Source organism: Macrobrachium nipponense, chromosome 15 (genome assembly GCF_015104395.2).
Source record: "Macrobrachium nipponense isolate FS-2020 chromosome 15, ASM1510439v2, whole genome shotgun sequence".
NCBI lineage: Eukaryota > Metazoa > Arthropoda > Malacostraca > Decapoda > Palaemonidae > Macrobrachium > Macrobrachium nipponense.
Window position 1 is genome coordinate 19,603,124 of NC_087208.1, and position 15,625 is coordinate 19,618,748.

At 36.8% G+C, this 15,625-nt stretch overlaps 1 protein-coding gene across 9 annotated transcripts in view; it reads right to left on the reverse strand.

The window, feature by feature from the left end:
* Window positions 1-12,611, reverse strand: part of LOC135227021 (casein kinase I-like) — a 239,736-nt gene extending 227,125 nt beyond the window's left edge. For 3 of the 9 annotated variants that reach the window (XM_064266791.1, XM_064266794.1, XM_064266790.1), the window contains exon 1: window positions 12,018-12,609. In XM_064266791.1, coding sequence (XP_064122861.1) covers window positions 12,018-12,249 — 232 coding nt within the window. In that variant the 5' untranslated portion in view covers window positions 12,250-12,609. Of the gene's footprint in view, window positions 1-12,017 lie in introns of all 9 variants that reach the window. The other 6 variants (XM_064266797.1, XM_064266793.1, XM_064266796.1 and 3 more) reach the window with 3 other exon arrangements.
* Between the last annotated feature and the right edge of the window lie 3,014 nt (window positions 12,612-15,625).

Genomic DNA, 15,625 nt, shown 5'->3' on the forward strand with positions numbered 1-15,625 from the left:
CTGGATATCACTTTTAAAGTAAGTTTTCCCATTTTTTCTCTCAAGGCAAATACTCCTGTTTAATTTTCTAATTCAATGCTCAATAGCAGTTTTGCTAGATGTTCAATAGTTTATGTACTAAAACCATTAATGCCTGTTCAAATTATCTTGAATGAAACTAATATCACAATGATACATGAAAAAATCAAAGGAGATGAAAACAGAAAATGTGACATTTGTTATACACAAAGGAAAACGATAAGCTCTACAGTTTAACCTGCAACTAAGACTGGCCCCACCCCCCCCAAAAAAAGATAAGATTTAAAAGTGTATCAGATAATTACATGTTGAGAGAGAGAGAGAGAGAGAGAGAGGAGAGAGAGAGAGAAGAGAGAGAGAGAGAGAGAGAGAGAGAGAGAGAGAGAGAGAGAGAGAGAGAGAGAGATTAATCAGTTTGGACGGGTGGAAAACTTGCTGAGATCTCCCCTTTGTGTCGATTTAGTAAAATACTAATTGCAGTTAATGAGATCAATGATAAATCTGAGGGGATATAACTCACAGAGACCTTCTCTTAAGTTGTATTTCAGCAGACATCTTTCACATCCACAATTGATCCCTGATCTCCTTTATCTGCCAAGAACAACCAAATTTGCTGGACAGCTGCACCAACACGTATGCAGTAAATGTGCCTCGCTGTCGAAGTTCTCGGTTCCAGAGGTCCTTTATTCCTCACACTGTTGGACTGTGGAACAGCCTCCCAGATATCATGCAGTTGGAACTTCAAAAGTTCAAGCAAAAATGCAATGCATTACTACACTACTACTGTACTATTCTAATTATGTTTTAGTACTTTTTACATATTTACCCATTTATTTTTTTCTTTTTGATATATAAGTGAGATCTCTTCTTTCTATATTTCCCTTTTCCTTCCTCTTTTTCATTCCTAACGAACATCACATTCTTTGGAAGATTGAATTTCAAGTCAATAGTTCCTGTGGGCCTGTTCCATATGAATTGGTTTCATCTACTGAATAATAGTAAACTGATTCATCTACTGAATAACAACATTTTATATGATAATTTTCTTTTAAATTGCTTTTCTGACTCAGCAATAGTATTATTTAATAACTGGTCAAAATATATTCTTACTGGTATTTAATAGAAAGGATACAAGAATGATTTTTTTTATTAAAAAAAAATAAATAAAAAAATAAAAATAAAATAAAAAGGGATTCCGGTAGCTGGTATATCAGAGTCCGTGCTCATACAGGGTTCGTCGACTGGTATGCTGTATACATACTGGTATACAGGAGGGCTAAATGACAGGTCTTATTCAAGTGGGGTCTGTCTCCTGGTATGCCGGTATAACTGGTCATGACCGTGCAGGGTTTGTCGTCTGGTATTCAGGCTGGTACTATTATTCTTCTTTTGTCGACATGTTTCAACCTCCTCGAAGGTCATCATTGGGACAAGTGTTAGTAGAGGAACTGGAGAAGCAGTGTCCTGGTAGCAGTATTTATAGCAGCTCAGCTCAGGTGTTGATTTCTCATTGGTTGCAGTCTTTCTCCAATGAGAGCGCTCAGGTGTTCCTGGGGATGGGCGCTGGAATTCCTGGCATCTTGCAGACGTTTCTGATTGGCTGGCACATTCGTGGGACTATTCGCAGTCATCCACATGCGACAGTGGGATGAAAAGTTTCTTGTGCGATGTTCAAGTTCGGCTTTTCCTTCCCAATATGCAGCACTTCCTGGAGGCATAGGCAGCGATACTTGGTTGTTTGGTAAACAATTCCGATATTAGGGATAATACTGTTTCTTTTAACTGTCTTGTTAAGGGCAGTTCTAGCATGAATATGATTGGCTCCTTCTTGGGCTGACAGGATATCCTTGTGAAGAAGGGCATGATGGTCATTCCAATGTATTTGCTGAAGCAGCGGTAGAACACGGTTGTCTTCTTCAAGGGATCCCGCAAGGGCGCTGCTGGATTATTTTTCATCACCAGGCTGCTGGTCTTATTGGTTTTGTGGATGATCTTGTCGCGATCGGTGGAGCTGACATTTCCCTCGATAATATTCCTGTATACTGTCAGTGGAAGCGCCCTTTGTAGATCTTGATGGGCTCTGGGACATCAGGGCAGTGTTTCTGGTGGTAACATTACTCTGAACATTCTTCTTGATAAATTCCTCGACAGCACGACTGGAGTGTCTGTTTGTCAATAAGGACCTGGGTAATGCATTCTAGCTCACTGTATCATTCCAGGAGCAGTGAGAGGGGGCACTCCTGAGATGAATGCTGATGTGGAGCACTTATATACCTCTCAGGACACTTACTCTGTATATTCATGCACATACACAAGTTTGAAAGGAAGGGGAGACAGCGGTCTTGGCAGTGTTCAATGCTCCTCCCTACCGCCGCCCGAGGATGACTACAAATGGTCCCACGAACTTGCCAGCTAATCAGGAACATTTGCAAAATGCCAGGAATTCCAGTGCCCATCCCCGGGAAAACCTGAGCACTTGCACTTGGGAACAACCGCGACCATCCATGCAGGATCCTAGACTTCACCCAAACCAACTCAGCCAATGAGACATCAGCACCAGAGCTGAGCTGCTATAAATACTAATACTACCACCAAGACATTGCTTCTTCAGTTCCTCTGCTAACTCATCCAGATGATGACCTTTGAGGAGGTCAAAACAAGTTGACAAAAGATTAACAATAATAGTACTAACAGCAGAACTAGAAAAAATATCAGCCAGAATAACTGACAACGAACACTGCCCAGCCATGACCAGTTACAGTAGACCCCCTGCATTTATGGACTCACAATACGCAGGCTTGCCTACTCGCGGATTTTTCTACAGATCATATATTCCCATTATTTGCTGATAATTTGCATATTCACTGTATTTTTCACTGATAAATATTCACAAATTACTGTATTTTCTTATCATTTTTATGACAAAATGCACATTTCGTGATAAAACTATAAAAACCTCCGGTAAAGAATTTTTGGAGGTTTTTTGTTTTAACTATCAAAATAGGCAAACCTAAGCCTTTTTAGGACAGTTTAGAGTATTCATGGATTTTAGCTTTTCACGGGTGTGTGTGATACCCATCCCCCACAAATATGAGGGTCTACTGTACACCAGCATACCAGGAGACAAACCCTGCTTGAATAAGACCATTCATTCAAATTTCCTGTATAAGTTTAGTACATATATCTTTGTTTAACCAGACCACTTGGCTGATCAACAGCCCTCCTAGGGTTGGCCCGAAAGATTAGATATTTTACATGGCTAGGAACCAACTGGCTACCTAGCAATGGGACCTACAGCTTCTTGTGGTATCTGAACCACATTATATCAAAAAACATATTTCTAATCACCAGAAATAGATTCTTTTGATTCTTTGTTGGCAGAGCTGGGAATCGAATTGCCGACTACTGAAATGGTAAGTGAGCAGCACGCAAACCATTCATCCAACAAAGAACTAGCCTTCTCATATACCAATACGTATCCAGTACAAATACCAATCGATGAACCCTGCACAAACATAGACTGATAAACCACCTACCAGAATCCATTTTTCTTTTCTTTTTTTAATAAACAAGCATTCCTACATCCTTCCTATTAAATGCCAATATGAAGATTGGCCAGTTATTTTAAATAATACTACTGAGCCAGAAAAGTAATTAATAAGAATAGAAAAGTTATCATATAAAACTAATTCGCTAACCATAGCTATTCTTTTTAACAGAATATGTTTGAAAGAGGGTCTTCTTCAAAGAAATATAATAATAAATTCTGAAAATTTTAATTTCTCTTTTAAACCTACTTCAAGCATCTTGTACAGAATGGGATCAAGAATGTACAACCATGGTCTTAAATAAATAATATCTTCCACTATAGTTGTATAGATACAGAATCAAGGATATTTCTGGACATCATTTTTTACTTCTTTTAATTATTCTACTATGAGAATAATTAATCTTTAAGTGATTTGCCACTTAGTTGCAATAGGTGCACAAAAAGATCCTTCTTTTAGCCAGTTCTAACTTGATACTAATGTTAATTTATTCTGACATTTAATTCCATATTTGTCTGGCCCCAATGGAATGAAGCACAGTCCATTCATAAGATTTCATAATTTATGTTATTCCAATATTGAATATTTTAAACATAGATTTTAAAATCAATCACACAAGGCACAATTTAATATAAAATGTCTTCACAGCTTTACTGTGGTAAGTACTATCCAAAAAGATAAGTTGGATAGTACCCCCAACTATTTTTCCAAAGTCCAGTACTTCACCATCAAGGATTTCAGGACTGACAACAAGTAATTCTCTCAGGAAAAATGAAAAGAATTACTGGACAGTGAACTTTAGTATGTAAAGGTAAGGGCTTATGTTATCCAGCTATTCTGGATAGTTTCTATTAAAAAACTGCGAAGACAGGTGGCTTTGTTCATTCGCACCAAGGATAAATTATGCTATATATCTAGTTGTAACAAAATACATACGTATTTGTGTTCAGCAAATTAATATCAATCAATAATGCTTGTCATTGTAATTAACAGAAAAGACATACAATACTTCATTAGACCTGGGCTGGTTAGGATATACTATACATAACTAGTAACGAAGTAATGCAGTATGCAGTGCAATGTTACTTTTCATCACATTTATAAATAATACAAACAAACAAAAATTTGAATGTAAAATCTAATATATATATATTCACAAAAAGTATTGGCACAAACCTAAACTATAAATGAGGAAAAAACCAACTTTCAAATGTACTACTTGAATAATGGAAAATAACAAATTTACCGATGTAAAAAGCATAAATGATTAATCTAATACATATACTACAGATGAATTTCAGCTCCTGAGACTTCAACGCTCTTTATTAAGAAAGAATATGACCTTTAAGGTCATGTTTCCAAATATACTATGGTGTTCTTTCAAAAGAAGTAATAGAAGATAATGGGAAGTACGGAAGAAGAGATTGTTATTTGAGATACATATGAATTAACAAATAAATGAATATAAAAATAAAAATGTATGTAAAACATCAAAATAAATGTTGAATAGTGTTAGGGTGTAATGTATTGCATCTTTGCTTGAACATCAGAAGCTCCAATTGCACATCCTCTGGGAGGCTGTTCCATGGTATGCTGGTGTGAGGAAAGAAGGACCTCTGGAACTGAGAAGTTTCACCAGTAAGGCATATTTACTGCATACTGGTGCTGCTGTTCAGTGAAAATGGCTGCTCTTGTCAGGAAAATTGGATCAGAGATTAACTATGAAAGATATGTTAAAATGCAACTTATGAAAAAGTGATAAAAAGGAGTCCATCCATCGACAGTCCAAGTTAAATCTGCTTATAGCAAGAAACAAAAACCTACTATCACAAACCACTCTAAGAGATAAATCTCTAGCAGAAGCAGACATCCACACCAGAGAACAGTACTATATTCTAGTAAAGGAAGGACAAAAGACCTCAAACAGGTTCCATTTATTTTATTACTGTTATAAATACAAGACCGTGTGAATAATCCTTATGTGTGGCATTTGCTGAAACTTTCATTAGATGTTTCTCACATGTTGGATGCGAGTCAAAAATTACGCTTAGAATAGTTAAAGCTTCAGACTCATTCAACAAAGTCCCATCCACCTGAAGGGGAGTATGGGCTGGAAAATCTGTACAATTGCTAATCAATTTTACTGGAGTTCACCCTCCTACCCCACCAACTACACCATTCACTGATCTGATCCATGTCGCAGCTGAAGGAAGCTTCATTTCTCATAAGTGAGACATTACTACACCAACAAGTGTTGCATCATTGGTATACTGAACAATCTTGTTTTCCAGGCCAATGACCACATCATTTGTAGACACTAAAACAAACATTGGACCAAGAACACTACCCTGTGGAATCCCAGACACAACAGGTCTTGGTTCACTGAAGATTCTATCAACAGCAACTCGCCACTGCCTGGGAAATCTTGAAGTAATCCTAAAACATATCCATCAACTCCAAGATTCTTAAGTTCATAAATAAGTGCTTCATGATTAACTAAAAAACCACTGAAATCTATTTGAAATACTTTACACTCATACACTTATCAAGGTTACTTTCCAAATAACATGTCAAGACTAAAAGAGCATTATAGATACTAATAACATGTAAAGACTAAAAGAGAATCATATATACTATCAGCTAACAATCCTTTAGATTCTGCACACTTAAATAAAGGCTTAAAAATAAGTTTTCCAGTAATGTTTGAGAGCACATAGAATAGAAATTAGCCTGTAGTTACTAGTCTGCAGATATATATGCCTTCTTTGGAACAGACACTGTATTACTAAAGCTTGCATTCATGATAAAAAAAGAAAAAAAAACCATCACGATCTACACCCCAGCTATCAAGATTATCCGATTTTTCTTAACATCTCTAACAAAATGCAAAATCTGTAAGAGGTTCAGGATGACAAGTACAGTATCAGAGAGAGAGACATCGTCAGCTGATTGCTTAGCCTAAAAACCTCAATGAAGCATTTTAGCTTTTTCCTTAGGGCCAGCAACCAATCGCCCATCATCAGTGAGTAGCGATGGAATGGAGGAACAGCCTGACCCAAAAGATAGTTGATGCAAATTTTGTACACTACAGATGATACCAAGTCATTCCTTCAAGCTTCCTCTTCCATGGAATTATTGTAATTTCTCTCATCTGTATAGTAAGTTCTATTTACAGCACAGTACTTAACAAAATCACTAGTGTAATTTTCATTTGCACATTTTTGTGTCCATGTGCAGAATTTAGTCTGTTTGTCATGGCTGGTCATTTGTCCTAAATTTGACATTTCTATTGAAATACAGACAGTCCTCGGGTTACGACGGGGGTTCCGTTCTTGAGATGCGTTGTAACCCGAAAATCATTGTAAGCCGGAACATCACAAAAAAATCCTAAGAAAACCTATATAACCTTTAATGCTTTGGGTGCATTGAAAACTATGTAAACTGCATTCTTATTGCATTTTTCATCAAAAAACCTTCAAATATTGATTATTTTGTATTTTTGGTGTTATATTTCTTGTGCCAGATGAGCACTGTAGGCGTCGTAACCCCGGAAATAATTTCTGATGAATATAATTGAAAAGTGCCTTAACCTCGGAACATCATCAGCCAAACCCATCATAACCCAGGGACTGCCTGTACCTTATTAATATAGCATTTCATTTAACTTCTTAGGAGCATGAACAGTATCTGAAATAATAAGTGCCTGACAAGCTTCAATAAAGCAATCCTAATTGGCTCTAGATTTCAGCCAGACCATTTTTCCAATGGTGGCATTAGAAATATACTCGATGATAGATATGTCAATCTCAATGGCACAATAATCAGAAGTGTCTGTATATTCACAGACATTGGACCTCACAATATGTAGCTGGAACATCTGTCTATGAGGCCTAATCTACTACTAGAAATATGTATGGGTTCCTTAATTTGTTTGACAAAATCAGAGGATACACAGAACTCATGAGCCGACCAGCAATGAAGCTTTTGAATCCTGTTACTCAGCCACACACTAGGAGTAAAAATTGTGTAGTTGATGTACAAATGTATGAATTTTAGCTATACAGACTCTACGATTTACATAAATATCTGTCGGTGCACTTAGGTTAAACAGGTATTTTTCAGCCATTCTTCAGTAGTAAACAAAACTGTGTGTGGGGGTTCATAGCCTAAGCTTGGTTTCTTCAGTAATGAAGCTCATTTGGCGCCCACCAATCCAAAGCTAACTTTGGATAATCCCAAAGAGTACTTACAGTACAATATTAATTTAAGCAATACCTTCCTATTTTTAGAGATGTATTTTGAAGACGTTATCATGATTTTCTCCTTATTAGCATAACCTAAATTAGCCTTGGCTAATTGTCACTAATTTGTATAACTAAATCCGATATACCCTTGGGCTACTGCAGCCCATGCTTGATGACCTAGGCCAGAGGTGGTCAAACAGTCATCACGATCTACCAGTTGATCACAACCACTTTTTTGGTCAATAGCCATTCCCCCACAATCCTATATAAACAAACAAAAACACAAGCGTATATACTCGTCCTTTTATTTTTCCTACATAGCATCACGTTTTATATACTTCATGATCAAGTTGAGAGAGAGAGAGAGAGAGAGAGAGAGAGAGAGAGAGAGAGAGAGAGAGAGAGAGAGAGAGAGAGAGAGAGAGAGAGAGAAAATTGTACTCATGTTTTACTGTACTCTGGCGCTGTTTGAAATTTTTTCCCACACAATATCATGTGATTATGTAGTATGGTAGATTGTAAGAGTGTTTCAGTCTTTAGAGTAGATCATGGAGTCCAAAAGACTGGCCACCCCTGACCTAGGCTATTTTTAATATGAATTTTTAGGTTTCAAATACCTTTGGTGATACATGAATTTTCTTCTGTATCTAGTTTGACCAGACTAATGAAAACTGTCTAGGGCAGCCTGCTTTTGGGAACTCCATTGAAATAAAAGTCAAATGTAGTTTAAAGTTAAATCTGGCAATGGGCAAATAGTAATACTATATACTATAACACTAATGACTCTTGGAGGTAGAAAAAATCTCAATTTTGGCATAGTAGTTAGGTTGTTCTGAATTATGTTAGCCTAGTGATAATTTTCAAGCAACAGAACCCCAGGACTCAGAATGTTTGCATTATTTCTGTTAACAAAAATTTCTTACTAAACTATCAACAAGTGATTCTAAATCCATAAGAATTGCTGTTAACACAAGCAGCAATCAATCAAAACAATGTAGGGGACACAAAACATGAATATCCTGGACACCAATTGAGCTATGGGTCCAGCAGATCAACATATTCTTACAGAACAGTTTTAGAAACTTGTATCTGAAAGTTATGTCTGTCTAAAAAGACATGTCACATACATTGATACCTGAAGTCCTTCTGGAAGGGGAATTTCCTTCCAAACACTAACCTCTCCTCCTTCTTCTCCCTTACTCTCCGTCTCCCATACTCTAACAAGTCTTTCATAAAGGTAAGAGATGTTCAATGTTTATTCACCAATTTTACTAGTCATTTATATTTATTTCCCATTGCTTTCTGTATGCAAAACTGTGTTCACACACTAAAAAATATATATTTTTAAAATATTTTTGGGTGCCTGGAATGCATTAATTGGATTTATGTACATTATTCCGTATGGGAATTATTGTTTCGGATTTTGTGAGACATTCTGGTATGGATTACGTATGAAAACCAAGGTTCCATTGTATGTTGCAGGCCATCAGATCAAACTATGTCCACATTTAATGAGACACGAGTAAAGTGTTATCATAGTTTCCAATGCCACGAAGCAAAGGGTTTCTGTGAAATTGTGCCAACCAAGTCTTTCCTGTACTTTTATATTTTAAAAATCCTCACTCAGCTGCTGTCCTCATAATTCTCACTTTTGGAGCCCTACCATTACTAAATGTGCTATTCTTCCATGAGATATACAAGGGTCATGTCCAAGCCATCAACACTTCCCTTCATAATAAACTCATTTACATACAGATTATACATAAATAACCTTAACCTCTTCATTACCGAAAGTTTGTTTGGAGGTAGGTGGGTACACCATTGAAGTCTACTATACCGCACCGGGTGCATAAACGGTGGTACGCATAAAGTACCACCAAAACTCCTCTTTTCAGATAGGGACTTCCAATCATTCTGTAATTTCCGGTTTGAAGTTAGTTTCAGCAAAATAAACAGTATGACACGATGCCAGACGTATGACGAACCCCAAAAAAATAGTATTATTACTGCTTATAGTAGTGTGTAGGTGACAGATGAACTGCGTCTCAAACAAAAAAATCACAAAACCAGACAGCGTAAACATGTAATAACTTTCTACCCAAGTAAAAAACCAGTTGTATCATCATTTACTGTATTTATTATTTATTCACTTATTACATTTTACAAATAAAAGATATGAACACCAGATAAATGAAGGTAGAAATAAAGCCTTATAGTAACTTTATATATAAAAACCAAACCAGAGAAAAAGCAAAAAGCAATTTTTTCTGAGGACAAGAAACTTGAAAAATTAGTTTTAGACCACTAACGCCCCTAAAGTTGTTTTCTGTGATGAAACTAATCTTAGAAAACGTAGAAAATGACATCGCCCGAATTTTTGAAAGATATACTATAAAATTTGCGATTTCCCATATTTATTGGCGGGGCTTTCGCTTTAGTTTTTGCTCTTTTTTTTGTTATTACGTGCTTATTTACTGTTCTATTTTGATAATACTTTATGTGCATGTTCCAGGTGCAATATACCAACATTCTGTAAGACCGAATTTCTATTCAAGACCGTAGTTTTCTCATCGACCACCAGTGTCCCTTGTACAAGGGACACTGAGCTTTCACATTTTTTTTCATAAAATCATTATTTCCATGTAGGATGATAAAATAACAGAGATATGCGTTATAGTTGCTAATAATACCTGATAATTTATTAGCCTGTCTTGATTAGTGTATTTTTGGCAAATATTTTTACGATGGGCACCCCTCCAAACTCGAGTCACTACCGAGAGATTCAGTTCGGCAGCGAACACAATGTTTACATTCTGCTCACCCACCCGGTAAAGAAGGGGTTAAGTTACTGTTAATGCCATCCTCCCATCTGACTCAGTCATCTTAATATTGCTTTATTCTCAAGTTGGCAAAATCCTTTGGATACAGACTAGCTCACTGTTAAACCATCAATCATGTCTGTAAAGCTAATCTTATTAATACATTTAATTTTCTATTTCCACACCTACTTGAGCCTGTCCTTTGCTTTGCCTTTTTCATCTTTCAGTAAATTCCAGTCTGGAACCTGTAATTGGCTAAGTAGCATTTTCCTAACTAGTACAGATTTAATCTCATGATAGTTTCCTCATCTAATGTTATTTTGTCACTTTATGAATACTCCATCCTTTCTGTAGACTAGCCTTTTAAGCATGCTATTAAATTTTGCAGCATTTTGATTAAAACAGCTTATTCACTAACCAAGACCAAATCAACATTAGCTTTGCACCTACATACTTTGTTCATAAAAATAAATTTATTTTTTAAGAGTAATGGGAATAACTTTATGAAACAGGAGTTTTGAATGGTAATGAAAAAAATTACACAGGTTAAGTCATCCACTTTAACTTCCCTAGCCCGCCCAAATCTACTTCTCCCTTGGATTGATTAATGTTGTTAATGGTCAATAAATAACCATTTTGGTAAATATAAGGGAGGCAGCTGCACTGGGATATCATTTACTCATATAATTAAACAATATCGTTGTGCAACTGTCTCCTTACCATTTACCCCTTTCCTCCCTATAGGTAACATGGTAAATGAAATAGTCTAAAATCTAAAGAGTTGTATTCATACAAAATTCTACATTTTTCTACAATACTAGGTACACTGCACTGCAAATGTTTGAAGATGGTGAATGACTACACATCCAAGACTACTAAAATTAATCACCAGATTTTTAGATTTCTGTAAATTGTTTAAGTGTAAAAGTACACTACAACCCTGAAAACCCCTGTTTTTGTGGCCATTCCAGTTTTCTTAGTGACACCCAGGCACGCTACTGGGCTGTACCTAGTTGCCTTAGTCTAACAATCTGTACTTAGGCTAGATGTGTTGTATAAATTCAGGCTATGGTCTTGCAATTGACATCATAAGATACAATCCACGATCAGTATACGAAGCCTTCCAGGCCAGAAAAATTAGGCCACTACCTTAGCCTAACCAAAACAAACAGGGCAAGGCACAAACAGGCCAAAAACGGACATATGCTACCTATTACCCTACAGAAACTACAATTGTACATGTTTTAGTATCTAGTAAGCTTTGGCTTGGTCTGACTCGTCCTTGGAAAGCCTAGGCTACATAGCCTGGTCTAGGTGAAGAGCTGGGAGAAATCAAAGCAGGAAAGTTGGTTGGGTGGGTGGGTGGGTGGGTGGGGGGTTCAACTTACCTAATCTGAGCTCGCCGAAATTCCCGCACCCGATCTTTTTGCCGACCCTGAAGTTAGGGCCGACAAAAAGCTCCAGGGAATTGGAGGAAGAGGATGTCCTAGAGCCCGGCTGCATGGTGGTGCCAGCAGTCCTGTTGGCAGTGCTGGCACGGGAAACTCTCCTAGATGCCGGGTCCTGATCTTCCTTCCCACCGCCCCCTCCCCCCCTTTCACGCCTCTCACTTTTCTGCATCCTGCCCGCCCTCCTGGGGCCGCCCACCTCAGCCCTTTTCAACCCACCTCCAGGAACAACAAAGCTCCACGGACAACACCATCAAACTTCTTCTTCGCCTTCGCCAGCCAGCCAGCCAGCGAGCCAGCCGCTGCCCCACACAATCTCACTTTTCACTCACTTCATCTCATTTTCCTTCATTTTAGCCGAACGCTAGATACACCATTTTTGTACTCATTGATCATACAAAGCACAAATTTCACTAAATAGCACTACTCCTCGTCGGAACGCGGCACTTTGACGTATATTTATGTACAGAGTGACACCTCTTGAGCTCTCTCAGCTCTGGAGGACACAAATCTTTTTACGCGGATCGATACACTCCTGCTCATACTGGAGTCAAATGAAACACCCACTTTGGGTTTTTACTCTTAATATATAATTGATTTTCGATCTATGCGACAATTCACATTTTATAATAATATTAAATAACTATGTATCTTATATCAGTAAAGGTATATCATATTAGATCAGATCTTAATAATACAAACTATGGCACTATACAAGTTTTGACCACCTGATTCACCCAAAATAAAAACAAATACCAAATGATAAGTAATGAATAAGTCAACATCACATCATGTTTATGATTATTTATGTGTTCAAATTCGCTGGTTATGTTTACTGACTTCTTAAAGTTCAAAATTCGTGGTTTTGGTAATTCATGGGACTACATAGTCTAGCGGAGTAGACGTTGTTGTGAGGGCTAGCAACTGAATTATTGCCATTAGTTCCTTTTCTGTTTTTCTAAGTAAAAGAAAAAAATATTTAACCTCGCTCCTTATTGTTGTCACCGGTATTGTAATGTTGATAGACTACCTCGCATGAAGTTATGAAGGGTATAAAATTTGAATACTTCGGAATATCAGTTACGATCTATTGCGTAAACTTATTAACAAGAAATGAAGCCGTACACTAGAAACCGTACCTACTACTGGAATAAACACATGCAAATAAAATACAGGTCTTATTTTTCTCTCCAAATTAAGATGAAGAAAAAGATTAAAACGAAAAAGTAAATTTACAATATGATAAATACCAAAAAAAGAAAATATTTATTTCCAGGGAAAAATAACAAAGGTATACGAGCCAAGCCCTGCGGGTAAAAAATGCAGCATATTTATTGTCAGTATTTTTAAAATGTTAATGAAGATCTTTCAAGATTGATTACGGTTCATACCAGCTTACCCTTACCACGCCAAAGAATGAATGTGATAAATCCAGCAACCGTTAAAAATCCCTCAGCAGATGGTTACTTCCGGTAGAAGGAGTTAAGTATATATTGACCGGAAGGATCATATCATTTGTCAATAATGTAATCAATAAAAGATAATTATATTTTTCTGCAAATGGAACTTCGATCGGAAATACCATATTTGTAGTACCTACAGGGGAAAAGATGGAGTTTTCGGATGCAGTACGTGATTCATGGAATGTCTTCGGTAAATTTCGTGCTTGTTGACTAAACAACTCTTCAGATCGAGATATTGTTTGTTCCTACAATATACTATTCCATGGAATTTATTAAAATGGGACTGCAAATATCTCATATCCATAACCTCTAGACACGGCACATGCTCCTCTTAACGTAAATCGTCACCGTAATTATTCCCTTTAGTTGTTATAATGTCGACCTACAAAAAAAGAAAAAAAATTATCTGGCTACTGTGGTAAAACAACATAGCTACTTCACCGTATCATAATCATTACCATCGTAGTTTATTTTTGGCTACCCTTATTTTGGTCTATCCAGTGGGCACCGTTTATTTATTAATTTCCTCCCCCCACCCCCTCTTCTCTCTCTCTCTCTCTCTTTCAAGTTCTTGCTGGCAACTGTATTGAATGAATAGCATATTCGCTCCAACCAGTCTTTGTGCTTTCAGTGAAATATTTGTGTATTTCTTTTACATCTTTTTTCTTTTATCTCAATAAATGGTAATGAACTATTCTTCAGCACAGTAGATCGTTTGCCATGTTTTTTTTTTTTTTTTTTTTTTTTTTTTCTAACAGGCATTAGCTCAAGAAGAAAGTGCGATCCCAGCCCAGGAGGATTTGTTCATGATTCAGTTGGCTACTTCATTACGCAAGCGCTAAAACTTGAGATATCAAATTGGTAAACCTTTATGGAGACCCCTACTGCAGTCTCGTCTTGTGGCTACATCCCTCTTTACAAATATTTCAACGGTGTTTCTGATAGCTGTAGTTTTTTTTTTTTTTTTTTTTTTTTGTGTGGGGAAGAGTTCTATTTTCATACTTTCAGCATTTGATCCGTCATACCTCGATGTTTAACATATACTAACAAGTTCCACACCATATTATTTGCACTACTTTATAACTTATTTTAGTCTTTTAATAGTTTTCAGACCGCCCCCCCCCCCTTTTTTTTTTTACCTCAGTAACACACATTCTGTTCATCTTCCCTTTAATTTTTTTCGATTACTCCAACTTTTTTGTCTGTCATCTGCCTTATTTAGGTTATTGCATCTTCAGCGTCGTTCATAACTTGCCGGAATCTATATGAAGAGAGCAAGACTTTCAATTTACTTCACGCTCTCTCTCTCTCTATAAGCCATGATAATTCCATGGTGTACGTAATGAATACTGTTAATCCTAAGACAGCCTTATAGTACTCCTCTTGGTCGAAAAATTTTGTAATTCTAGAAAGTTCTACTGCTGATGTAGCTCTTAAGTGTATGTTAGGTCTTTTATGTAGTACCTACTATTGTTTCAAACACTGCAATTAGCGATCTAATAGCATTAATATTGCACATTTACTAGTATTTCTACATTGCTCTCAAACTGTTTAACGAGCTATACGAGTGTTGCAGAAATTTTCAAAATAAATAATTTTGATGTTCCTTCTTAACAACAGAGTATTTTTAACGTTCAAACTGTTACCGCTTTCTCTTTTATTCATCTGTCCTGCTATCTTTCTCTATAAGTGTGAACACAGACAATCGCTGTGCTTTTGCCCAAATATACTCCCATTCTTTCTAGATACTGAGGTCCTTCCATTCCAATATTGCTTTTGTGTCCATCTATCCTCCAATTCGTAGGTTTTCCTCTCCTCCCAAAAAGCACCTCTGGATTTTACAGTTTTCACCAGCTTAGAATCATCCACTTTCTCCCCATGACCAGTCCATCTCAAAACACTGATATAATTTTTAGGTTTCTGTAAAAGAAAATTATTGTGCCGGCTTTATACGTCCGTCCGCACTTTATCCTGTCCGCCCTAAAAAAACAAAAGAAAAGAAATAAAATACTGAGGCTTTTGGGGGCTGCAAATTGGTATTTTAATAATCCGCCTTCCAATCATTAAAATATACCAAATTTGCAA